Source organism: Microtus pennsylvanicus, chromosome X (assembly GCF_037038515.1).
Source record: "Microtus pennsylvanicus isolate mMicPen1 chromosome X, mMicPen1.hap1, whole genome shotgun sequence".
Taxonomy (NCBI): Eukaryota; Metazoa; Chordata; class Mammalia; order Rodentia; family Cricetidae; genus Microtus; species Microtus pennsylvanicus.
The window spans coordinates 94,554,896-94,579,516 of NC_134601.1; the positions used below are offsets into that span (position 1 = coordinate 94,554,896).

General features: G+C 48.1%; 2 protein-coding genes across 3 annotated transcripts in view; one reads left to right on the top strand and one right to left on the bottom strand.

Annotated features, from left to right (window-relative positions):
• Pola1 (DNA polymerase alpha 1, catalytic subunit) overlaps positions 1 to 4,500 on the top strand; it is a 321,162-nt gene extending 316,662 nt beyond the window's left edge. The window contains exon 37 of one of the 2 annotated variants that reach the window (XM_075958886.1): positions 3,458 to 4,500. In XM_075958886.1, coding sequence (XP_075815001.1) covers positions 3,458 to 3,603 — 146 coding nt within the window. In that variant the 3' untranslated portion in view covers positions 3,604 to 4,500. The remainder of the gene's footprint in view (positions 1 to 3,457) is intronic. The other variant, XM_075958887.1, reaches the window with a different exon arrangement.
• Positions 4,501 to 10,952: 6,452 nt separating this feature from the next.
• Positions 10,953 to 22,978, bottom strand: Arx (aristaless related homeobox). Its single transcript, XM_075958212.1, has 5 exons — positions 22,570 to 22,978; positions 20,007 to 20,886; positions 17,258 to 17,303; positions 14,323 to 14,651; positions 10,953 to 12,115 (listed from the first exon to the last, which is right to left on the bottom strand). The coding sequence occupies exons 1-5, from the start codon at positions 22,763 to 22,765 to the stop codon at positions 11,875 to 11,877; spliced, it is 1,692 nt and encodes a 563-aa protein (XP_075814327.1). The 5' UTR covers positions 22,766 to 22,978; the 3' UTR covers positions 10,953 to 11,874.
• Between the last annotated feature and the right edge of the window lie 1,643 nt (positions 22,979 to 24,621).

The following is a 24,621-nucleotide window of genomic DNA, read 5'->3' on the forward strand; positions in this document are numbered from 1 at the left end:
TTTCAGACAACCGTGCTTTGCCATAGCCTCTACTGTGGATTAAAAGGAGAAAGGCAGTGAGGCTAGAGGCCCCAGCAGCTCTTTGTAACTCCCGTGCCCATGAATGACAGAGAGCACCAAGAGATGCAGTTTTCTCTCAAAATCCCTCAAGCCTCCTGCATTCCACAGCTGAAAGCAAACACACTCACCTTGAGGGAGGGAGGATATGGATTAGAAAAGGTGGGAGAGCTGAGAACCTTATGGTGGGAAGCCATGCAATTAAAAAAGTGACTGAAATTATTACCTGATTTCATAATTGACGGAATATTTCATTCAGATATAGTAAATTGACACACCTCTACACAGAGACAATTATGACTGACTGTATAACACCTGACAGAATCAATTAGAACTGACTGTTGTTTGATACCTTTGCACAGAAATAAATGAAACAGACATTCAGAACAGAGACGGCTGCTGCCTGTGTGCCTAAGACTGCCTTAATTAAAATAAAATAACCAGTAGGCGATGTTTTAAAATGTCTTTGCCTCATGGTTCCTAGTTCAATGTGTTTAAGACCAAAAATGGTTTTATAAAGAGGAAAGCTGAAAAGGGATTTTTCTTTCCTGACATTGAACTGAACTGTGTAATATAGGAGTAAGTTTCCTTAGAGATGATTCCCATTTGTTTTGTTTTTTCAAATAGTGCCAGCATTGCATTTCCTTTAGTCAGATGACTTTTAACAAAACTTCTAAGACAGGGAAATTCTCAGATGCTCTAGTTTGTCTTGCATCAAAAGCATTGTAATTTGGATAATTTTGTATTCTAGTGGATAGAAATAAACTTTCATATTAGTAGTTCGTTGTTTTGTCTGATAAATTATTTGGAGTATCAATCTGAGCAGTGGTGGCGCACACCTGTAATCCCAGCAGTGAGGAGGCAGAGGCAGGCAGATCTCTAGGAGCTCGAGGCCAGCCTGGTCTACAGAGTGAATTCCAGGACAAAAAAAAAATTGGAGAATCATTACCCAGGCTTTTTTACCTTGTTTTCTTAGGGCTTAGGGCAAGAATATTTTTTGACCATTACTGTATGACTATAAGCAATCTCTACATGTAGAAAAGGTCAGAGGAGATAAGCACTAAATACAAGAGCACTAAGAAAAAGAGGTTTATTGTGCTTGTGGGTAAAGATGAGTGACTTCCAGGTAATATTTTTATTTTGCTGATGTGTTTGGTTTGGATTTGTGGAGCAAAAGTCACAATTAGTGGTATTTGGTAGAGCTGGATACCATTGTTGCACGTGTTTGCTCTTGTTGACTGGCCTCTTAAAATATTTTAGCAGTGTTGTCCTAAATTCTGACTGCAGCTCCACTTGGGATAATGTCATTACTGGTAGGCTGCATTCAAAAACTAGAACAACAAAAGGAGGCAGGAGTTTACTGACCATGTTAACTGACTTTCACCATTTAACATCCGTATTGTCTCTTAAGTTCTAAAGTGGTAGGTGTAGTATTGACAGAAACAGGGTAACGGTTTAATGGGGTGCCTAACATGGATGGCTCCAGTGCCCAAAAAAGGAAGAGAAAAACTGAACAGGTGACTCCTTGCCCTCCAAGCTCCTGTGATATGGCCTGACAGCTCATCCAGTTCTGTTTCCTAGAAGACCTTCCATATGCTATTGATTAAGCTCTCATTGGGGAAGCAAGTGGGAGCTTTTATCTGCATCTCTGACTGCCAGGAAACAGTGTCTGGGCTGTATTGACCAGCTATGGGATATGCTGGCGGTCACGGTTGTCTTTTACGAAGAAGCAAGCCCAGTGACGCTGGTTGTCATTCTAACTCTGCTGTGTGGCAGCGTAAATAGTCCCCTTTCTAACCAACCTAGTGAGAAAAGTCAATATCCCATCAGCAGAGGAGGTAAACACATCAGGAGCTATGTCCTCTCCCTTCCTCCCCTGCTCTGTGTTACCACAGCTCTTTAAATGTGCTCTCCCCAGTCATCAGATGCATTTGTGTCATTCACATGCACAGGGCTGCAGGCCTGTGGTTCTGGCCTGCCAGGAGGCAGGCACGTTGGTTGGGGCCTTTGTTGTATATCGCCAGACTCCGATAATTAGAACTTTCAAATTGTCTTTGTATGGTCAGCTAACGATGTACCCCCCTTTCCCCACTTCTTTTCCCGCCCCCTTTGGGCATTTGAATCTTCAACAAAACTTCTTATGATTGTTTTTGGAAGGGCATTGGTGTAACTAGAAAAGGTTGTGAACAAATGTGAATGTGTAGCTAAGGAACAAAAATCTTGAGGCTGAGTTTTCATTTTCCAGGGTTTTGTGGGCTTTATTAGCTCTCTGTTGTTTGAGCAGGGTTTTGCTTACTTTGATGGATGTGTTCCCACATCTGTGTTTCCTTCCTGATCCTTTTGTATTCTGAGGTGCTGGGAAGCTTTGTCCCCCACCCCAAGCACCTTGGCACAGGCAGTATCCTGGGCCCTTTACCTTGGAAATAGCTGATTTCTAGGCCTTGCTTTCAGTCTTGAACAACAAGCAGTGGCATAAAAGGGGTCACAAAAGTGACCTCCTACAACTGTTAGTTGGGGGTTCTGCCTACCTGAATTTCCAGATCCGTATTTCTAAGGACTTGTTTTGTGACCTTACCCAGTTTCCTCAGCTACAAAACTTTCCAAAACATTTCATGATGTTCTCGAGCAACTTTGAACAAAGACCATCCAGGGAAGGAATGATCCCCCCAAAAGATCAAACTTCAAACACAACAGCACCGCTGCTCCTCTCAAAGAACAAAATGCAAAAGTAGCAAACACTGTGGAATGGAGAATGCGGGAAGGGAGTCATTGCTCTGGATGATAGAACCATCCTCAGAATAGGAAGGCCAGGGATGGATAAGAAAAAAGAGCTGGGCACACAGGTGGGGACACTGGATTAGAGTTGTCACGGGGTGGACATAAAGAAAGGTTGACAAAGGACAGCTGGACCTCCAGGCAGCTCTCCTCTCCTTTCAGTAAAGATCTTGTTTAACAAAATGGAAAGGTGAGGGAATTAGAAGAAACTGTGCAGTCTAACTAAATGGGGCAGTGTGGTTTGGGAGGCACTAGGGAATATAGCTTCCTACTGCAGTGCATACACATACTCAACAGCGCAGCGAGACTGGTGTCTCACAGTGCCTCTCATCTCGTCTACTACACATGGACATGCACCTGCAGTTCACATCAATAGAGGGGGCCTGACCTGGTGTGTCCTCCTGGCAGTGAGGGTCTGAAAAGAGCCGACTCAGGCTTTCACAGAAGATTCTGAAATACCTCAAGCTTTGAACTGTCCCCAAGGTGGACAGAACACCAACAGGCCCATTAGGGCATCAGAGGCATGGGATTGCAACCAAAACATGCACCCCTTCTCTGGAAAGAAATAGTGTCTTTGAAGAAACTCTCTGAGACTTCTAATCCTTTTATTTTTATTTCACTTTAGATAAATTGAAGAAGCAGTTTTTTACCCCCAAAGTTCTTCAGGACTACAGAAAAGTCAAGAATATAGCAGAACAGTTCTTGTCCTGGAGTGGCTACTCTGAAGTGAACCTCAGCAAGCTCTTCAGCAATTATGCTGGGAAGTACTGAGAGACCCAGGAACCATCAAGGAGGCCAGCTGCCGAATCTCAGCTTCTGGAGGCCTCCACTTGCCTTAACTGTTTCACCAGTATCTTGCTTTTCTTTCAAGGATTGCATGTTGTGTTCATGTAGATGTGGATCAGGATGGGAGTGTAAAAATATTTAACCTGCCAAACAGTCTTCATAGCACAATATGCCACCGAACCCTTTCCCAAGTACCTGAAGACCAGTCTTAGTGGGGGCTGGGTTTCCCCAGGGCAGAAATTGCTACTTTAATCAAGAGTAGCAGAGACCTAAGTTACCTTAAATTTACCCTGAGGCTGTAGCAAAGACACCCCCAAAAAGAATTTTTTGGAGTCTAGTGGGAGTTCTAACATTTTACTTTTTCACGTCACCTAAATACAGTCTGTATCAAAATACTTGTTCAGAAACTGGCTCCAAGCATGGCTGTTTTCAGTGCTCTTTTTCACATAAGTGGGATGGGGGCGGGGGTGGGTGGATTCAGAAACTTTGCACTTACTAAATAGATTACATAGAACATGTTTGCTTATCGAATTGTTCAAAGTCCAACACTGAGCAGGTGTCTCATGCTCACATTCCTTTTATTTTCCCTTTATATACAATGTTCAGAGTGAAGATTTATACAATAGGAAAGCACATTTTAAATACTCTGTCCTAACATTTCACAGAAATCATGGTGATACTGCTGTGAGGATGCCTATGTTACATTCAGAAGAATGGGAGGCAGCTAACAGGACCTGGGGCTTGCTATGGTCCATCAGTTCTCTTTGCCATCAATAAGCTGTATTTCAATATGGCAACGTTAGAAGACTTACGGATTTGCTTTTCTTAGAAGGGAAAATGCATTGTGTTTTGTACTTCAGAATAAAGTTTTCTAAAGGGAAACCAGTTGTAGTGATTTTTTTTAATTGGGTGCAATTTAAAGTTGACAGCAAGGAATAAAAGCTTGATTGAAGACCATTCTCTTCCCCAACCTTGCCCCGCTTTCTTTCATAACAGCCTGAATCAACCCAATTCAAAGATGCTGAGCAAGATGTCTGGATATTCGAAGCATCAAGAAGTTCTGTGAACTTTGAGTCCTTTAATATATTAAGCATGGAGAGGGCTGGGGTTATTGGTTCTTGATCCAGAAAGACAGAGAAAGCAGAGGGTGGAGGGACACTAAACCAAGAGACAAGCTGATGGCTGCTGCGAGTGAGGCATTCCACATAGAGGCCCCCTAAGGAAGAAATACTTGGTAAGCAGTAGATGTAAAGAAATACTTGTTAAAAAGTCTTTTGTCTGGCTTTTGCCGTCTCTTTTCTCTTTCTCCTCTTTCTCTTACACTCAGAATTGAAGTAGAAACACTAGGTTTGGGGCCCTGACAGTTAATTGGCACTAAAAGCACTTCAGCTGGTCACAAGTTAGAGCAGGCAAGTTGCTTTAGGAAACAAAAGGATTCATGTGCTCTTATCATTCCTGGTCTGCTTCTGATAATTGCTATTATATTAAAATCAGAGGACAGTTCACCAGTGTGTGTGTGTCCGGAGCTTGTGCCCTCAGCTTTCTGAAAAGAAGGTATATTTTCCTTGCTTTCTGGAGGCTATGATTATATTCAATATAAATGAAATAATCCTTAACTTGGTCTTCAAGAAGCCACGAAAGACTCAACTTATTACTTTATTTCTTGCCTCTACCTTGTGTCTATAATCACTTTACGGATAGGAACTATTTCTATAGAAAATCAGACATTTTGGCAAGTAGTGATGGCACATATCTGTAATCTCTGCACTCTACAGGTGGCCATAGAATTGCCATAAATCCAAGTCCAGCTTGGTCTACATAGAAAGTTCCAGAACACCTAGGGACTCTTTGTCTAAAAACAAACTAAATGTAAATAAAAACCATTTTGAAGTACACTTGCAGAAAATGGCCAATGACAGCAGTTAGCATTTTCTTACTAGGATCTCTTACCTAGTGTAGGCTTTAGCTGCAGGTGCCTGAAGGATTCCAGAATTTTATGGAAAGTTGGACTTGCAAGTTGAAGAATTACAGTGGATACTTGTTGGAAGGCAGGAATATTGCCCACTCGCTTTTCTCAGGAGGGTCTCTATTCCTTGACATGCCTTGATTGATGGCACACTGAGTAGAATTGGTTCAGAAATGCCGCCCATCCCTGTCTCCATGGGCTCCCTGGCACCAGCCTGAAGCTCAAATGCTGAAAGAATGAATAGAGAGCCAACTGCACACACTAGGGAATATAAGGGGCAGCCTACAGGGGGCAGTAGTGGTGCTGAGAGGGGCAGGGCCCAGGGTAGGCCTTATGATCTAGTGTTCAGAGAAGCCAGGAATCTAAATATTTAATAAATGTTTTCCGTTCTTTAAGCCTTGACAATTTTTAAATTTTTATTTATTTTAGCTTTTCAAGGCAGGGTTTCTCTGCAGAGCCCTGGCTGACCTGGTAAAGACCAGGCCTCAAACTCAGATATTCATCTGCCTCTGCTTGAATTAAAGACATGAGCCACCACACCTGGCTGGCAAATGGGTTTTGTTGTTGTTGTTGTTTTGGTTTTTAAAAAGGAATTTGTGTGCTTTGGTGTCTTGCTTGCATGGGGGTGTTGGGTACCCTGGATCTGGAGTTAAAGACAGCAGTGAGCTGCCATGAAGGTGGTGAAAATTGAACCCAAGACCTCTAGAAGAACAGCCAGTGCTCTTAACCTCTGAGCCATCTCTAGCCCCATTTGTATTTTGTTTGTTTTTGTTTTTTAAAGATTGTTAAGCCTCTGGGCTAAAGCTACTGGAATTAGTTGGGAACTGGTACCCTAATGGGGCCTGCTCTGCTCAGCACTTGTTCAGTTTAATGTAGGAACTAGGTTGGACCTGCTGCTACTGCACATGCTTACAAGCCTCCCTTCCTACAGAGGGCCCACGTACAAAGGTTATAGGGAAGGTTAGAATTTGAAAGTTCACAGAGAATGCCCAAAACTATTCTCATTTGTCAACTACAATATGGATAAAGTCAGTTATGTGACAGGTGCCCAGGCTGTGAGGGACTGATCAGGGTTTCCAGATGGGGGTTCCGGATGAGGAAGGCCAGTTGCCTTTTACCACTACCCCACTTCTCCATCCCTTGCCACCAGTGAGCCCCCTAAGACACTTTCAAGCACACTGTTTAATATGAGTTTGGCAGGAGATACAAAGACAAGGAAACTAAAAAGAGATTTCCATCTGTGTCAGGGTTTTATGAAAAGCATCAAGCCCAGCAACCTGGACCCCTCACTTCAATGCTACTCAGGGCTCCTGATCAAAACTTAAATCCATCCATCCACCTTTCTCTTTCTCTCTTCTTTCTTACCCCTCCTCCCCTCTCCCTTTCCTCCCACCTCTGTCCTCTCTCCTCTTTCTCCTCACCTAAATATTTCTTAATTGAACAGTTTGTGGCAGAGCTTCCTTATAGCAGTTTAATAGATTAACTCATCTGAGCCAGCTTCAAATTTCAGATTAAAATTCCTTCATCCCGAAGGCAGCATTATCAGGTTGTTGGAGGCTGTTTTCAAACCTTGGTTTTGAATAGCAGCGGCTCTGCATTAATTTAACCACTAAGCTAATAAGTAGGTTTCGTTTTGTTATGCTAAGCTTTATTGCTTTTCTTTTGATCAGAATGGTGTTGTTGAGCAAAGCAGCAGACAAGGCATTCTTTGATGAGGGAATTAGCGCTCCATTCTTCCTCTATTATTCATAGCGCAGTGGAATATGTAAGTACCTGAGGGTGTCAAAGGAGCGCAGGTTCTATTGCAAAGTGCTCGCCTTGTTTCTCTCAATAGCTGACTATGAGATGATAAACCGCTTAATACACTGTGCTAATTGGATGAGAGCAAAAAGAGATGGGAATTAAGGCGAGGCAAAAGGAGAAAGTGCAACCAGCCTTCAATTCACTCTTTCACCACTTTAACAGCACCAAAGGAGGCACAAGCTTTCTATAAGCAGACTAGAGGTTTTGTGCAGAGATAAAATGAACGTGTTAGTGGATTCAAGTAATACACTAATTATTGCACAGTATAAATACCACTACTGGTTTTATAACAGGGAGGTAAACTTCTTTTGAGAGGGTTATAGGATTGCTTGGCAGTGGTGTAGAACCTAATAAGGGCCCAGAGTAATAACCCCCTGGATTAACAAAATTGCTGCTTGTACAAGTATGATTCAGGCTTTTACGAAGATTTCCGGAGAATGAATAAAAATGACTGAATGACATTTCTTAATGTATAACTGGTAATCGCCCCCTTTTCTTTAGAGGAAAAAATGTATACTTCAAACTGGACCGTTAATAACGTCCAGGGACAACATGACTTTTTCTTTTGAAAAATGCTTTTTCCTCTTCAGGTAGTGGGGTTTTCTTCTCCCCCAGCCCCACCCCCAGCCAGGCTACCACTTGTCATTTAAATATGCAGTTGCTCTGGGGAACTCTGTGTTCCAAAATACCATTTTAGGCTCAATTTAAGACCCCCTTCATTGAGACACACTCACTTCTGTGTATACACATACACATGCTCACATACACATTTTTCGTCTAAAAGCAAGTTGGGCTAGCCCATGTGTAATTTTCTCACTTCTAACATCAGTCCCTTTTCTATTCTAGAAGTATACGCACTCCAAACCATGCTAAGCAGACCATCTGGTGCTTTGAGTATTGATATAAATAAAAAACTAACAGTAACAAATATTTGTTCCAAATAGATGGGGGTGTTTTGGGGGGAGGAAAATGATGGAGACCAATACCTGTAGCTTTATCCTAATTTTAAGATTCTCTCCCTCAATCATTCTCCCAGGTTGACCCTTTTGCCACCCTTGTCATAACAGCTAACATGACTGCCTTCGCTACTGCCTACAGTCGTCCAGTCCGTCGGTAGTCTGTGAAAGGGCATTTCTAACATTTCCAGGTGCTCCCTTCTTGCCTTTTGGGTCTCCTGATCTAGCTACCCTGTATGAAAGTGCAGCAAATCTAGGTCCCCTTCCCCTCCAACTTCCCTCCAGAGGCTCCCAATCTCCCCGCACCCCACAATGGTCTTGGGAAAACAGGTGTTGGGCCATTCTGTTGTGAATGTGTTAAGAGACCGTCCTGCCATGCATTTGACTCTCCTGAACTCCCTGGGCCTCCATATGTCCTCCTTAGTGGTGGAAGAGGTTTGCTTAAGATTGAGGGGGGAGCATTGTCAGCCGGTCCCAGTATTGTGACTGAGTTCCCAGATATTGGGGCCAAATTGGGTTGCCATTCATTAATAATGCTCACAATAAGATTAAATCATTCTGGAAAATCTCATAAAATCCCCCTAAGTACGCTCCAGTGGCTCTTTCCAATCCCATCATTCAGCACTTGGGGAGGTTTGGAAAGAGAAGAAAATTGGTTTCTTTGCTTTTAATGCTGCTTTGAAAAGATACTCAGAGTTTGTCATGCGTGACATGTCACATGTTTAATGTGGACTTGCTGGAAGTCAGGGGGTCTTTAGCGTGTGATATTTATGGGGAATATTAAGTGCAGAATGAGGTCCCTCCAGCTGGGGAAAGTTGAAAGAATAGGAGGCCCAGGCCCCGGGCTTGTTTGCGGCATCAGAATGACATAGGATTAAGAGTTTGTAAAACAAGGCGAGGGGTTCTCATTGGCCAGTAATAAATGTAATCCTTGGAGGTAATTTCACGCAATTTGCTTCTGCTCCATGGAAGGGTCAAATGAGAAAAAATGACTTAAAAAAGAGTTCATTAACAGGAAGAATGGTACTGTTTCTCGTATACCATCCAACTGGCAGCCTGGGGGGCGGGGGGGGGGGGGGAAACGGAATGAAGCCTTCTTACTAAACAAAAAGCCAGTATCGACAGAAAAGTGATATTGACCACAAATAAATAAATCCTCCCCTAGTGCTTCACTCACACACTGCTACCTACAACAGTCCACTCCAGGAAAACGCCTTTCTCTGGGAAAGCCCGTGTGAGATCTGGAGAAAAGCCCCCAGAAAGTTCCAACCGGGTCTTAGTAAACCTAGGAAGGTAGTGGCGGTGGGAATGGTAGTTGGTGGCCACTTCCCATGCCCCAGACCGGGCCTCTGCCTGGGAGAGCCACCCTGGCAAGTCCAGACCTGGCTAAGGTGGTGATGACCCACATGACAGACAAAATCCAAGAAGCAGCTGGGGCTGGCGCTCCTCGTGGCGCGTTCTCTGGGATTTCAGACAGATGGAAACCTGGGATCACTGAGGGCTGCCCACCTCCCCAGACAGGCACGGTGCCCCAGGACTGTTGACCTCTACCCGAGTCCGCATCTGCCAAAGGACCCAGCTCCCCACCTCCTGCTAACAGGGCGCGCGCGCGACCGGCCTGGCCCCAGAGACGCGCCCGCGCCCCCCGCGGTCGCCGGCGTCTTGGCGGGGCGGCGGTTCTCTGCTCCGTGAGCCGCTGTAGTCAGGCCGCGCAGCCCCCCTTCCCGCCTGCCCCTCTCCCCAAAGGTCCGGCGCGCTAATTGCTGTAAATTGAAACTAATTAAGCTTCTCGTCCCTTTCCCATCACCCTGGGAGCATTGGCGAGACCCAGCCCCCGCGGGCGAGCTTCCACCGAGAGGTCACCCTAAGGGGCGCGGGCAGGGTCCCGGAGAGGGGGGGAGCTACGGTTCCGGCCGCGGAAGGAGTGAGCCCAGGGGGTGAAAGATGTCAAATCTGTTTGAGTTTCCTGGCGAAATCTGAACTTTTTAAAATATATATACATACATTTCCCAGTGTCTAGATAAGTGAAGTAATGACATTTGTCGAGTTAAGATCTGCCACTCGGATACCCATAACTGCCTTTCCATCACTCTTCCCGCGTGTTCTCTCTCTACTCCCCCCTCCCCCCTCCCTAATAGTGTTCCACCAAGCCCGCCCCCTCAGAAGCCAGCGCCTCAGCTTCTTGCTCTAGCCACTACCTGTCATCTCGGACTGCGCACTTCCTTGCTACGTGGCATTTTGCACGAACAGCTTCCTTTGCCTTCCAACCAAGACACCGCTTGTTCCAAATTTCTCTTTTCACGGTTGTCAGCAACACCTACTTTACACCCACCTACTGTGGAACCCACCCTACAATCTCCCTGGCCCAGGATCCTCAGCATCAACTGCGACAGATCTCTGTGATGCTCTTGGAAAGCACCACTGTGGTGCCCTTTTGAGTATCACTTTCAAACCAGGGGCCTCTGCCTGGAAGACACGTGCAGATAAACTCAAGAGCTACTGCAACAGCAGAGCCCACCCTTGGTCTCGGTGGGGAATAAGGACTTGGACTGTCCCCTCAGGATCTCTATAGAGTATTCACACTTCCTTTTGTTAAACATATATTTTTTTTTATTTTGAGCGTGACACTTCTCCACTAGATATCAAGGAAAAGTGGTAACAATTACACATTACACAAAAGTACTGTACCATTGCCTTTATCTTGAAGGTTTCCGAAGCTTCTACAGTTAATAAGTTAAATAAAGGGCTTGAGTACATAAATATTTGTCTAGGAACCCTACCGTATCTACAACACAGTAAGAATCTACAGGAGGACAAACTTTTACCATACCACGCTGAGTGCAATTGCGTTATAACATTTCAAATATACAAAGCTCTGTTCTTTTTTTTTTTAATAACAATGGTATGTACAGAATCAATAATCACAGTTTGGTGACTTCAATAGTCCATATTCTAGCAGAGTATTTCCCTTTGGTTTGATATAAAAACCTTGGTTGGTGTATGATAAAGAAGAGAACAAGAACGAGATGCCCCTTTCCTTTAAGTGCACTGTTAGCTATCTTACAGACTCGCATTTGCTTCCCTTGCCCTGGCGTCTAGCCGGGCCTGCGCTGAAATCAATTTAGAGCGCCAAAATGCTATTCAAAAGAAAAGCTATGTGGGGTATCCGGAAGAAGAGAAGGTTGGGCTTTTAATTTTTTTAACTCCAATACTAGGCATCTTGGGAAGAAACCCTCCCCGTTAATTTCAGTAAGTTAAGAATGGGAGAGTGGACCTTCGAGTTGGAGCAACGTTGGAAGTAGCAGGGGTAGGGACGGGGGCAGGGGCAGGTGGACAGCCAGAGGAAGAGGTGCCACATCTTTTAGCGCCAAGTGCTGCCTTGTCCGTGTCCAGGCTGCTGCGAAGGCGGCTGCGCTCTGTCTGTTGCCATCTTGGGAGTGTGCTGGTCCTCTGTTTCCATTTGGTCTTGAGTGATGCTGAGTGAGGTGACCTTTAGGGGCGCGCCTAAGGGGCGCGAGAGTGGAGGGCATTTTAGCACACCTCCTTACCCGTGCTGGTGCCCGGCAGGATGTTGAGCTGCGTGAGCTGCGCGGCGTGCTCCTTGGCCTTCAGCCTCAGAGCCGCTATGCTGGACGCGCGTCTGTCTGCAGCTGCGGTGGCCGGGTCGGCCAGCGCGCCCGAAGCCACTGCGCCCTCCACCGCGGGTGTGGGCTGTCTCAGGAGCGCAGCCGCGGTCGACGCGCTGGTCAGGGGGGCCATGGTGGAAAAGAGCCTGTGGGGAGAGCAAACAGCACTGTCACGGCCTCTTGAGCTGAGTGCGGCTCCAGGGACAGCGAGTCCCTCCACCTCTCTCTCACCCGGGCGGCGAGGGTGGAGGGCGCGGAGCAGCTGGGGGAGTTAGGCCCCTAGTGGGACTCTAGCTGAGACTAGGCAGGGCTGGAGCTACGTTAGGCTGGTGGTTTTGCCCGAGCCGAGAAACCAACAGGAAAAGAAAGTTCAAGGGACCAGACACGTCCGGGGAGGACGAATTCAGAGGGAGGCCCCGCATCCCAAATCACGAGGCCCATGTGCGTGGATTCTGGGCTTTCACTTAAGAAAGTCAGTGTTCCGAGGTCAGTTCCTGGAGTGATGCTGTTGGTAGGAGAGCAAGTGATGGGAGACCGGAGAGACAAATGCAAGGGAAAGAAAGAAAAAAAAAAAAGAGAAGGGAAAGGCCAATGGGGGAGGGGTGCAGAAAGTAGGTTAAAAACTGTCGTAGACCCCACCCTGCAAACTCTCCGGGGCTCCTTTTGAGTGCGAGCCTTTTTCGCCCAAGAAAAGCTGGCTTTGAGTGCTGGCCTTCCGGCCGGCCAGCACTAGCCGAGCCATCCTCTTGCAGGCAGCTAAACTACCAGCGGGATGGGATGTTGGGCGCCCGCCTGTTGATTTCCATTTCCGCTCCACAGGCGCCTCGGACCTGCTGGGCGCTCCGAGGCCCCGCACCAAGACACTTTTTCCCCCACCGCCTTCCTTGAGCCCCAGACCCCCCCCACCCCCAGATAGTTCCCAGACTTGGGAGCCACTTGCACCACTCAAGCCAATGCCTTAAACTGGGACCAGTGCCAGCATCTGTGCCACCGCCTCCGGGTGGCACCGGGATTACTCTGCGCGAGGGGATTACTCTCAATCCTTCCTCAAAACACCCTTGACCCGCAGCTGAGGCCCGAGCGCCCCAGGTCCTCACCTCCACGCTTGCCGCCAGGCGAGTTTTTCCAACCACCTCCCCACGGGCTCCTGCTCCAGACCCCCTAGGGGCCAATTCAGAATTTCCTCAATTAGAAATGAGCCCACCTGGGCTCTTGGAGTCACTGCTCCTGCTCTCCAGCCCTCTCGTCACTCACCATGCCAACCCCGTCTCCCCCTCCTTCTAAACTCGCAGAATCTCCGGTGTTTCAGCGGGGGTTCGCCTGGTTTTACTAACAGACATTTATTGTCAGAGTGGGGAAAGCAGGAAGGAGAGAGACACAGGACTTTACTTTCTCTTTTCAGAAGGAAATGATAATGGGTGACCTGGAGGGGGCGTACCATGCCCTGGTTTCATTAGGTAAACTGAGTCACCCCCACTTAACTACACTTTAAGGCACTAGCTAGATATTTTCGTGGTTTAGTACATTAATTTTGCCTCAAGTCCTACTTTCAATTTTCTCGAGGATAATTTTTTGTGTTAAGTAGCTGCGCAGTTGGATGAGTCTATTATTTCTTTGTTCTCCCAAAGAGAGATCATTGAAGCTGCATTCAGTTTTATTTTCACTGCACTTTCCAACTTAATACACCCCTCCTTTGTTCCTTTGTCTGTGTGATTATACAGAATTTTTATTTCATCAATGTTCATTTAAAGAAAGGGAGTTATAGACGATGAGATGGCTCTTTTATTTCGTTGTCTTGTGCCGCTGTCGGGGTCGGGGTTTGCACATACGGGGGTACTGGTGGCATCACGTCATAGAAGTGATGAGGAGCATGAAGTCTGGGAGAAGAAACAGTTCTGTGCACTTTAAGGGCCTCCTGGCTCCTGGGCTCCTGTAGGGGACCCCAAGTGTGTCCCTCAAGCTGCCAGGCTCTGTGGCTTTCAGAAGGATTTTTGCAAGGCTTTAAAGCCCTCCCAGCTCCGTAGCCTACACCTGTTCTCTCAAACCGCCCATGGCGGAGGGTACCTTCAAACCATAGTTTTGCACAGCTTTCATGAACACTTCTGGTCGTCACTGCTGTTACTGTCCATTGCTTTCCCCTTTCCTACTTACTCGTAACTCATTCTCTTCAAGATCTACTTTTCTTTCTAAAGTCAAAATTAGAGAGTATTTTGTTTGACTAAAGTCGCTTAGGTTTGGGGGAAAAAGATGTGTATAGTCCCCTCCTGCCTCCTCTCTGACCTCAGCATCTGCTTGGGTAGGAGAGAGACGGACGGACAGACGGACAGACAGAGCCTCTTAAGGCTGCAGTTACCTGCCAAACGCTGGGCTGATGAAGGCCGGGTGCCGGAACACCGCCGCTCCCAGGAAAGTACTCAGGCCCAGTGGCGCCCCGCTGGGCGGCAGGCTTGCCGAGCCTGGGGGCGGCGGCAGACTCGGGAAGGCGGCTGCAGCTGCAGCAGCGGCGGCAGTCCAGGCTGAGTCAAGCGCTGGGTGGTGTGGGGGAAAGGGGCTGGCATCCAGGTAGGGGCTGAGGGGGTGGGTGGCCGAGAGAGGACCGGGAAAGGGCAGCCCCGGGGGATGGGTCTGCGCACCAGCCTTCTCTCGCTTGCGCCACTTGGCCCGACGGTTCTGGAACCACACCTGCAAAATGTAGAGAGGCCTGGTTGGCTTAGCACTGGCTAACCCCTTCCCTGGACACCCTGGGTTTTCTCTCCCATCTTTCATTGTTCCTGAACCCACCTTGGCCTTCAGAACCCTCTGGTGAAAAGGAGCCCAGACTTTAATCCAGCAGAAACCAATGGACAAGCAAGCCCTTAAAAGTGGTGTCTCTCTATCCCAGGCTTCCAAGATTCAGGAAAAGTTAAAACATGGGGACACCTAGATTGCCAGGTCTGGGCTGACCCTTCTTGTCTTTATTTAGGTCACTTAGACCTCTCTGGACCTCAGTTTTCTAATCTGTAAAATGGGGTCAATAACATTTTTCTCATAAGACTTTAATGAAGAATGCTTATAAGGCAACAATTTTCCCGTATTTCAGGTTTACCCAAGAGCCCAGGCAATGCCTGCTCTCTACTGAAAAGTCAAGCAGAGAGCTAAGCTGTCCTTTGCAAAAATAAAATACCTACTGAACAGGAAGTGCACTGTACTGGGGTCTGGGGTTTGGATAGGCTTGGGAGAAAGGTGAGAATGACTTTCAGTAAGTGAAAAAGAGACCGAGTTGTTCATAAAATAAAAAGGGGACCAAAGCAGGCTCTCTCCAGGGGCTCTGGATGAGACCTCCCTGGCCACTGGGATGGATTGTGCAGGACCCCCTGAGCATAGGAACTCAGAGGGCAGGGCTTGCTCCATCTTTAGAGCAAACAGGGCCTTCTTTTTTTTTTCCTGGGGGGAACGTGCTTTCATTCGGCTCTTTAAATAAGACAGTTCCAGGCTTGGAGGAGGTTTCCAGCCCAAGGTATTTTCCTAATTGTTAATAAGAATCACTTTGAACACAGACCTTTACCTAAAACATGGCAGCCACCATCATCTAAAAATATCCACCAAAGCATGAAATCATTTTTCTGTGACCTGCTCATCACTCCCACAGCTCAGAAGCTGTGTGCCTTCTCCTCAGAAGGCATTAATATTTTTAGAGCTGAGTTTGTGACTGCACATGAGTCTGAAAATTAAGAATGAACTCTAGGGCTATCCCGAATTATATTAAAATATAATGTGAACTGCCACAGAGTAACATCTTTTTGAAAAAAAGAGTTAAAGGCATTCAGATATTTCAAATTTCCAACCTGGCTGGGGGTTAGTTACACTAGCAGCTAAGCTTGGTTGGACGTCTAGAGTCATCCAGGACAAGAAAAAAAGAAATCAAGAATCTAAACTGACTGATTACTTAAGGTTCTGGGGGAAGGGGGCCATAGCATTTGGCAGCCTTCAAATAATCCATGTGTGCGTTATAGAAATTCTCTAGCTTGGAGACTCACAGACTTGAGAAAGTTAGACTATAGTTAGATTAGGCTAGACGGGCAGCTTTCTCACATCCAACCCGTCTAGACAAGAATATTCACCATTCCTTGATCGTAGGGAAAGGAATAAAAGAAGGGAAGTGGGGGTAGTGGAGGCAGAGGGGCCTTAAATAACACGGAATCCTTTCTAAAGAGAGATCGGCTGTCTCTTGGGCTCTCTGGCTCAACTGCAATTATCAAGATGTCCCCTGCAATTCCTCATTATTGAATTAATACCTCTGAGGCCCCAAAGGTAAACGAAAGGACTCTGATAATTCATATTCCCTTTAATTACATCTTCTCCAGTGAATAGTGGGGAGAGAAGAAGGGGAGGGGCACTCGCTTTCTTTTAAAAAGTTATTTAACTTTCCCACGACTTGTTCCCCTGAGCTGAAAATGTGGAGTTGCTGTCACATCTCTGTTTGACAATGGAGAAATGTGTCAACAGAAAGGAGGGGACAAGCCTCATCATTAGCCCTCTAATGCAAGAAGCTGTTGTGTATTAAATGAGCCATATGGAATTTATTGTGCTTTATCAGCGCTTGATTTTGACTGTAAAGTGATTCACTCAGCTTCTAACCCAGGGACATCTGTTTTCTGTTGGCCATCGGGGCTGCCCAGTGTTGATCGTCTCTTTGGTTATGAGGCCTGGGTTCGGAAATGCAGTCTGGTATGGGGCTGCAAACACCTTTAATAGCATTGCACTCACTCCCTATTAGATCAATGTGGGCTCATTGCTATAAAAAATGGGAAATCAAATAGCATTAGCCAGCTCCTTGTGCAGGGCGGAGGGGAAATCAAACAGCATTTTGCCTTCAAATGGCCCTGTTTGTTCTAGCACTAAGTGGGCTTTTATGAAGCCCGATTGGAGACTTAATCGCAGCCAAATACCTGCTTGGAGCTGAGCGGATTTGTCTAACAACCAAATCCATGCTCCATCCCATTATTTCAATCAGGAGAAGTTGGCTGGTGAATTGTTTTCTATAGGGGCCTTGGGTACCAGGTTTGGGTGGGGGCCTGCTGAATTGCAGTCTCTGGGACTAGAAAACCCCTGTTTTGATCCTGAGCTACTTTAAGCTCCCCAACCCAGAAATCTTCCTCTCCTACTTCCCAGTTTGCAACTTGCTTTTGAAATGCCTACTTGTGTGAGAGTGCTTGGGTCTACTTTTCAGATTTGGATCCACTTCTTTTTATTTGAAAGGCAACCCCCAACCCCAGCCCAGCCCTCTTTCTTCCCTTCTTGGAGCTCACCTGGACTCGGGCCTCAGTCAGGTCCAGCCTCATGGCCAGCTCCTCCCTGTAAGAAAACAACATTCACACAGAAAGGTCACAGTAGGCCCCAGCAGCCCTCCTCGGCCACCTTCTCCTTCCTGGCAGCCTCTTCCAGTCCACACCCCAAGCACACGGGTTTGACCGATCTTCTCTAAGGTGCCTACTATTTGATTAAAATTCCCAGCACAGTGACAGGTATAAGATATTACACATTATATTATATCATATAGTGTGACATTGGGTGGGTTCTTGAGTTCACAAGTCTTCAAACTTAGACAAATCAATGTTCTCTCAATCTCTTAGGCTAGACTAGGATGGGAAACACACACACACACACATGCACACACACACAGTGCTCACACCTTGTTTCATCCAAATACTAAATAGGAGAAGAGCCCAGCAATCAACTACAATTTTTGTTTTTTTGCCCTCTTGGCTTTGTTTTGCCCTCTTTATAAAAAAAAAATATATCCCCTTTCCTTTCTTGCCCCCTCTTTCCAGCTCTGTCTTTCCTCCATCTCCCCTCCCCCCTTCTGCCCTCCCTTACCCTTTTAGGTCACACTCCCCATTACCCTCTGGAGATATGTTAAGCTTGTTAAGAGTTCAGTGGGGTAATTTTTCGATTAAACAAAATTCTGCGCACCTCCTGACTCCAGTGCCCACTACAAACCCTGCCCATCTCAGGGGAAGTCAATTTAGCTGAAACCCTACCCCGTTATTGCAGTTATTACTGCGACAATTAAGGCAAATAGGAAACCATTAAGATGCTGTAAAACGGCTTACGACCTGTTTACCGAAAATATGAGTGCGCCGAGAATAATTGGCTCTCTGCTCCCTAATATGAAAGTGCGGAGCTGCCTAAGCCTGGGCCTGCATTGCCTGCAGGATCAGGTCGGCTATCGAAAACTTCCTCAGTGCGAGAAGAGGAAAAATCAGTTCACTAAACATCTTCCTTTGAACACTCTTCCCACCCCTCCCCTTCTCGGAGAGCACAAGCAAATCTAAAACTCCACTCTAGCCTGGCTGGGCTATAGCCCAGGAGTTAGGCCTTCCGAACTGGAAAGAGATGGGGGTGGGGCGATGAAGAGGAATTGCCCACTTCTTGTACTATAGTTTCCCCAACAAACTAAAAAGGGCGGACTTGGATGCTAAGCCACACTGTCTCTTTTTCTCCTTTTTAAGTACACATGTCGGATAAATGCTAAAATAAAATAAAGGTAGTGTTCCAGTTAGCTATTGTATAGCACACGCTGATTTTGAGTAGTTTTATTTCCATCTAGAAGAAGAAGAAGAAGAAGAAGAAGAAGAAGAAGAAGAAGAAGAAGAAGAAGAAGAAGAAGAAGAAGAAGAAGAAGAAGAAGAAGAAGAAGAAGAAGAAGAAGACTGAATGATACTAAGGAGGGACCAAGTTTCAGTGCCCTTGCCTGTATTAAATTTACTTTTTGGTTGTTTCTGGCTACAAGAGTTTGGCAACTGCCAGACCAACTATGTTTTGGAGCTGGCTCAGGCCTTGAGTCGAAGCAGAGATTTCTCTGGTTCAAAAGGACAGGCTTCTTTCCCCGTCGAAAAACGCACATTGAAAAGCTGCACACGTCTCCTGCGAAGGAGCTGCCGGGTTTGAGGAGCGCGGGAGCCAGGCACTCATGGGTCTCACTCAGTGTTCTCACTGGGGGACTGCTCTCTTTCTTTTTCCTCACATTTGCCTCCCAATCCTGGCTCCTAGTCCCAGACAAAATCTTGGCCTTGGGATGGAAGGGCTCTGATCCTGCTGGTACCCCCAGGTCAGCTGAATAAGCAGGGGCTCAGCTACCCCACCAGTCCAAGTTTCTCAGATTGGGAAGTGCAGTGGACACTAGTCCCTGGGACACAGTCTTGTCCCCACCCCCACCTCAACTGCTGGATTTCCTGGTTGCCACGTTTCCAGAATTCACGATCTGCCCCACCAACCCGTTTACAGTAAAGTCATGGGCATGGAGGCGACCCGAGAGCACAGGGAAAGATTCTGGCTGGTGACTTTCTGGTGTGAGACACCATACACTGCTTAGTTCTGACTTCTTTTGGTTGTTTCAGGAGTCCCCAAGTGACAAGAAAAAAAAAAAGAAAAGAAAAGAAAAAAAAAAGAAAACCCTCAGATCCTTTTAAAGGTCTTCTCTGAAGGCAAAGGCTCCAGTTTTCCTGAGAACAACGTAACTGATACCCTCTAGACTCCTGGGCCACCGAGCTAGGGTGGACAGCGCACAGTACACGGATCAAAAATAGCGCCTGCTCTCCTACTGAAAGGGGGGACTTCGGGCTGTGCTTCTTGTGCCTAGCCAGGACCTGGCCCCAGCCTCGGCACCGGGAACAGTCTTGTGTGTCTGCCCAATGTGGCTACTTTGGGTGCTCTTTGGAGAGGTTGTTTGACTCTAAAACTTGTCATTTGGAAACAAAACGGAAGGGCGCTGGGACAGAAAGAAACCACACCAACTGAAACTTCAAGCCCATGTGTGTGTGTGTGTGTGTGTGTATGTGTGTGTGTGTGTGTGTGTGTGTGTGTGTGTGTGTGTGTGTGTGTGTAAAGGGAGGCAAAGGATCACTTTTGGTCAAGCCAAAAAGCTACCCGCCCCCCCGCCCGGGTAGCGCCCAGAAGTAAAGAAAATTCCCCTACACTAGAGACCCCCCTCTATTCCGCCCTCACGGGCCCTTCAGCGGGTGCTGTGCACATCCACCAACCACCCGGGCAACATACCTGGTGAAGACGTCCGGGTAGTGCGTCTTCTGGAAGGCCCGCTCCAGTTCCTCCAGCTGATAGCTGGTGAACGTGGTGCGGTAGCGCCTCTGTTTGCGCTTCAGTAGCCCCTCCTCTGAGTCGCTGCCTGCGGACAGGCACACGCTGTCCTCGCCGTCTTTGCCCTCGGCGTCCTCTGGGTGCAGCAACAGCTCTTCCTTGGGCGACAACTCGCCGCCCTCGGTGGCCACCGCAGCGGCGGCGGCGGCAGCGGCGGCCACCGTGCTGGTGGCGGCCACAGAGCAGCGCCGGGGCTCCTTGAGCAGCGCGCGGGCATCATCCTCTAGCAACTCCTCCTCGTCGTCCTCCAGCAGCTCCTCTTCCTCATCTTCATCCTCTTCGTCCTCTAACAGCTCCTCTTCGTCATCCTCAGTGCCCGCGCCACCACCCGCCGCCGGGGCAGTGCCGGGTCCGCTGGCCGTGCCCAGGCGCTCCTCGGGGTGCGCGACGCCCCCCGGGCCACCCAGCTCGTCCAGCGCGGGCGGCGGTGGCACGAAGGGCGCCCCATTCTCGCGGTACGACTTGCTGCGACTGATGCTCACCTGCGGTGCCTGGCTGATCTTGAGTGTGTCCCAGGCGGCGGTGGCGGCGGCCGCGGCCACGGCCCCTGCGCTGTCTGGACGCTCCCCTGGCCGCGCAACTGGCGGTGGCGGTGGAGGTACCTCTCCACGAGGACCTGCGGTGCCAGTGGCCGTGGCTGCCGCTGCCGCGGCCGCTGCTGCCGCCGCCGCTGCCGCGGCGCCCTGGAGGAGGCGGCCCCCACCCGGGCCGTACAGGCGCCGCAGCTTAGGAGGCAGGTGCAGCTCAGCCTCAAACGGGGCGCTGCTGCTCTTGGGAGAGCCTGCGGGCAAGGAAAAGTGGTCAGCGCGCTAGCCTGACCGTTTTTTCCCCCTGCCTCGCAGCTGCTGGGAGCCGGCCTGCTCTGCTGCGTGTAACCCCTACCCTTGGACTTAGCTCCCTTTCCTTGCACACTTTCCATGCTTCCTTTTTCTTTCTTTTTCTACTCTCACGTGCCCCAGTAGTTCCCCCTTTACCTTTCTTCTTTCCTTTCTCATTCAGCCCTTTATTTCCTTTTTTCTTTCTCATACCTACTCCTTTTGTGCCCCCTTTCCTTTTCTTTCCTTCTCTCTACTCCTTTTTTCCCTCTCATCTCTCGCCTTTACTGGTTCTTTCCGGTTCTTTCTCTTTTTTTTCCTTCATGATTCCACTTCTATCTTATTTCATTCCTTTCTCTTCTTTTCTTTTCTCCATTTTGGGGTGGGGCGATTTTTTTTTTAAAGAATCGAACACCTTCAATCACCACTACTCTGAAAACTTCGCGCTCGACCTCTGTCAGCTGTTCTGTCACAGGGGCCCCAGGCTAGCAAGAGGGGCGCTGCCCCGCGGGCGACCCCTGCGGGGCGAAGCCGCCTGGGCCTCACAGCCCTGAACACTCGTCAGGGCCCAACAGCCCACAGCGGCAGGAGGCTGGGATTCCTAGCTCAAAGGGGCAAACAACAACAACAAAAAGAAACAAAAAAAACCATCCTGGAGAAAATGTGTTAAGAAATGCCTGGAGTGGGGGACAGGGGTGGGGTACAACAGGCACAGGCCGCTCCTTCCCTTGGAGGAAGTGCCTGGCACAGGTGCCCTTGCAGGCTAAAAAAAGAAAAGGAAAAAGTCAGTTTTATTTTAGAGGGCTCATTCTCAGCCTTTCGCTCCAGTCTTCCAAATGGTGTTGCTGCTGGATCACTGGGTTGGGATTTAAAAGACACCAATACTTCTTTGCCTGCAAGACTTCTGCATCCAGCTCAAGGCGAAACTCCAGTATACGAGGTTAGGAGGACCAAATGACACTTGTTCTGGATTTTTTTAACTTCAGAAAATAAAACACTTTAAACATCTTAACTCTTTAAAAAAAACACACACACAGCACCCACACATTTCATGCATTTCAAATACAGTTAGTTGAGTTTGGGGAACCTTGGGGAAATGTTTTCTTCAACACTTGCATTGAAAAGGTCACCAATAAGGTACAATTAAAAACTAAAAAGGAACGCAAACCACTGAGTAGAAAGAAATCTTCCCAAAGGGAAAAGCTAAAGTTCACCTTGCCTGAAGACACCACCACCACCACCACCACCACCACCACCACCACCACCACCACCACCACCACCACCACCTCCCCTAAGCTTTTGGGTTTCTTGCCCTCATCAAGTTGTTGCTAAAGGCTTTAAGAGCGTCTGCTGTTTCGGACTTGTCAGCGCTATTCAGGGTCTACCCAAGGCCAACCTAAAGGGACTTTTAAACAATGAACACGGAGCAGCTAAGAGTCCCACCCCCCAAACAAAGCTGGGCCTCTGCCTTCTCCAAAAGGGGAGAAGTAGAAACAGTCCCTCTCACTAAGGCCCCAGGCCTTAAGAGTTATTCCCTCTCTTCCCTATGTCTCCAACTTAACAACCCTCCATGCCCGTGGTCCCCAAATAGCAAGCATTCAAACCAATGCCCAACGTCCTTTCCTAGGTGCCTGACCGCACATTCTTACCTTGCATGGCTTTTTCCTGGTCAGCGCGGCTGGCCAGCGGGGCAGGCAAGCTCTGCGCGGCTCCCAGAAGCCTCATTTTGCAAGGGCTTCTCCGGCCCAGGATGCTGTCGATGCAGTAGGAGGAGAGCAAAGTTGGAGATTTACTCTTGCACTCGGGCCTCTCGGAGCAGCCCTCTTCTTGGTACTGATTGCTCATGGCTGGAGCTTTTTCCTCGGGCTCAGAGAGCGGACCTCTGGCTGGCTGCCTCTCCTGGCAGGTGGGATGAATGAGTGTGTGATGGGGGTAGTTTGGAAGGCTGATTATAACAAATATTACTGAGATCTTTGTTCCTCTCTGTCTCCCTCGGTGGCGGGCTGCGGGCTTTCACCCTGGCCTCAGCCGGAGCTTGTCCTCTCCTCGCTCAGGACAAGCGGTTACAAGTGTAGTGAGCTGCAGGCGCGGAGCTCTGGAGTCTCTCGGCTCCACGTGCTGAGAGCAGCTCTCTGATTGGCTCTCGACAGAGGCCGGGCTGCGTCGGTCTGCCGGCACAGCGCAAAGAGCGAACTGGATTCTGGAGGGGCCAGAGAGGGTGGGGGCAGGGGACTAGCAGCTGGCACGCACCAGAGCCAATTTCTTTTTCTTTCTTTCTCTTTCTCTGTCTCTAAACTAACAACTTTCAAAGTTTTCCATCGTTTTCTCGTAGTTCCTCTTTTAAGTCTTAAGGGTTGCTCCTAACTCTAGCTCATTTGGGTGCTAGGCTTGTGGGTGCCCCTCGGGTTTGGGACTCCCCTTCCACGATCCCGAGGACCTAGCTCCCTGGAGGTGAAGCTGTAAGGCTCAAGTTGAGATCCACCTGGAGCTTTTCAAAACCGACTTTGTCCTACTGGGACAGAGTCTTGACCTCAGTACTGTTCAGTCACCATCCTCTCTAGGACAAATGGGCCTCCGACGTGCCAGGCGGAAACATCTGCTGTCTGAGCGTTTGGTTTTCTCTTATGGCTCAGAGCCTAGAGCTATTTGTCTTTATCCAGGGCCTATCTGTTGCTGTCTTGTTAATATCGGTTCCCAATATTCTCTGTCTCTGTTTTTAACTCTGGAATGAGAAAAAGGCCCTTAAACACAGAGAGCTCTGCCAAAGGCGCACAGACTTCCCTGGAGTATCCAGAGAGGTGGAAGGGACTGGGGAGTGCGAGTCCGAGGGGAGACTGGAAAAGAGACTGAGAGTTCCTTTTCTCTCCGTTATCTCTGTTTTCCCCACTTCCCTAAATTCATCCCTTTTAGACTGTCACCTTCAGGCTATTTATCCTGGAGCAGCGCCTGGGCTGTGAAACCCCCTTCACGGAAGGAGTGTGGTTCTCAGTTCCCTAGGACAGAAGGGACCCATATTCACCTTGAACCAAGAATTTTGTGTCTGCCTCCCCACCCCCCATTATCAAAAGCAAGGGAATGTTAGGGGGAGCCAGTTTCTTCCCCAAACAGCTCTCAGCATTGGTCACACAGGGAATCTACACCCAGCTCTGACTGAAGTTGGGTCGATCCCGGAGAGGAGCCAGCAGGGACACCTTCACTGCCTAGGTGCGGGTTCCAGGGGAGAGCTAGGGCCTTGACATTGGCCGGGCTGGGGTGAGGGAGGTGGGTGAGAGGTCGGGGAAGGGGAATCCATGCCAGGTTTTATTCTCTCAACCCCTTCAATGTGGCAAAGAGAAAACGTTTTACAAAGGATTATACTTGAATCACTTACAGTCAGTATTTAAAAATACAGGAATACCTAACTGGAATTTTTCTCCTAGCCATAAACATCTGCATAACTCTTGGATGCTGGGGGGTGGGTGGCACATAGATGGTGCTGGCTTGGCAGGAGTCCTCAACACAACTTGAGGAGGTAAAGGGTTGGGAACAGACGCATTAATACTATTAATACCAAAGCCACACTACTACTAGTTGTAGTAAAACAGAACGAAAAGGATTTGTCTCTGTCCCTCCGTGTCTCAATCTCTTCGGTATATTCATAGGCGTCTCAACACGTTTTTCCTACACTCTAATGGCGGGGGCAGAGCGAGTTACCTTGATAC

Bases quoted from the DNA above. Each gene is read 5' to 3' on its own strand.
- Arx (XM_075958212.1), bottom strand. From the start codon at position 22,765: ATGAGCAATCAGTACCAAGAAGAGGGCTGCTCCGAGAGGCCCGAGTGC. The intron at 14,652-17,257 runs GTGAGCTCCAAG...TACATTTTGCAG, and splicing joins TGACTGAGGCCCGAGTCCAG to GTGTGGTTCCAGAACCGTCG. The intron at 12,116-14,322 runs GTAACTGCAGCC...CTCTCCCCACAG, and splicing joins ATCAGCCCAGCGTTTGGCAG to GCTCTTTTCCACCATGGCCC.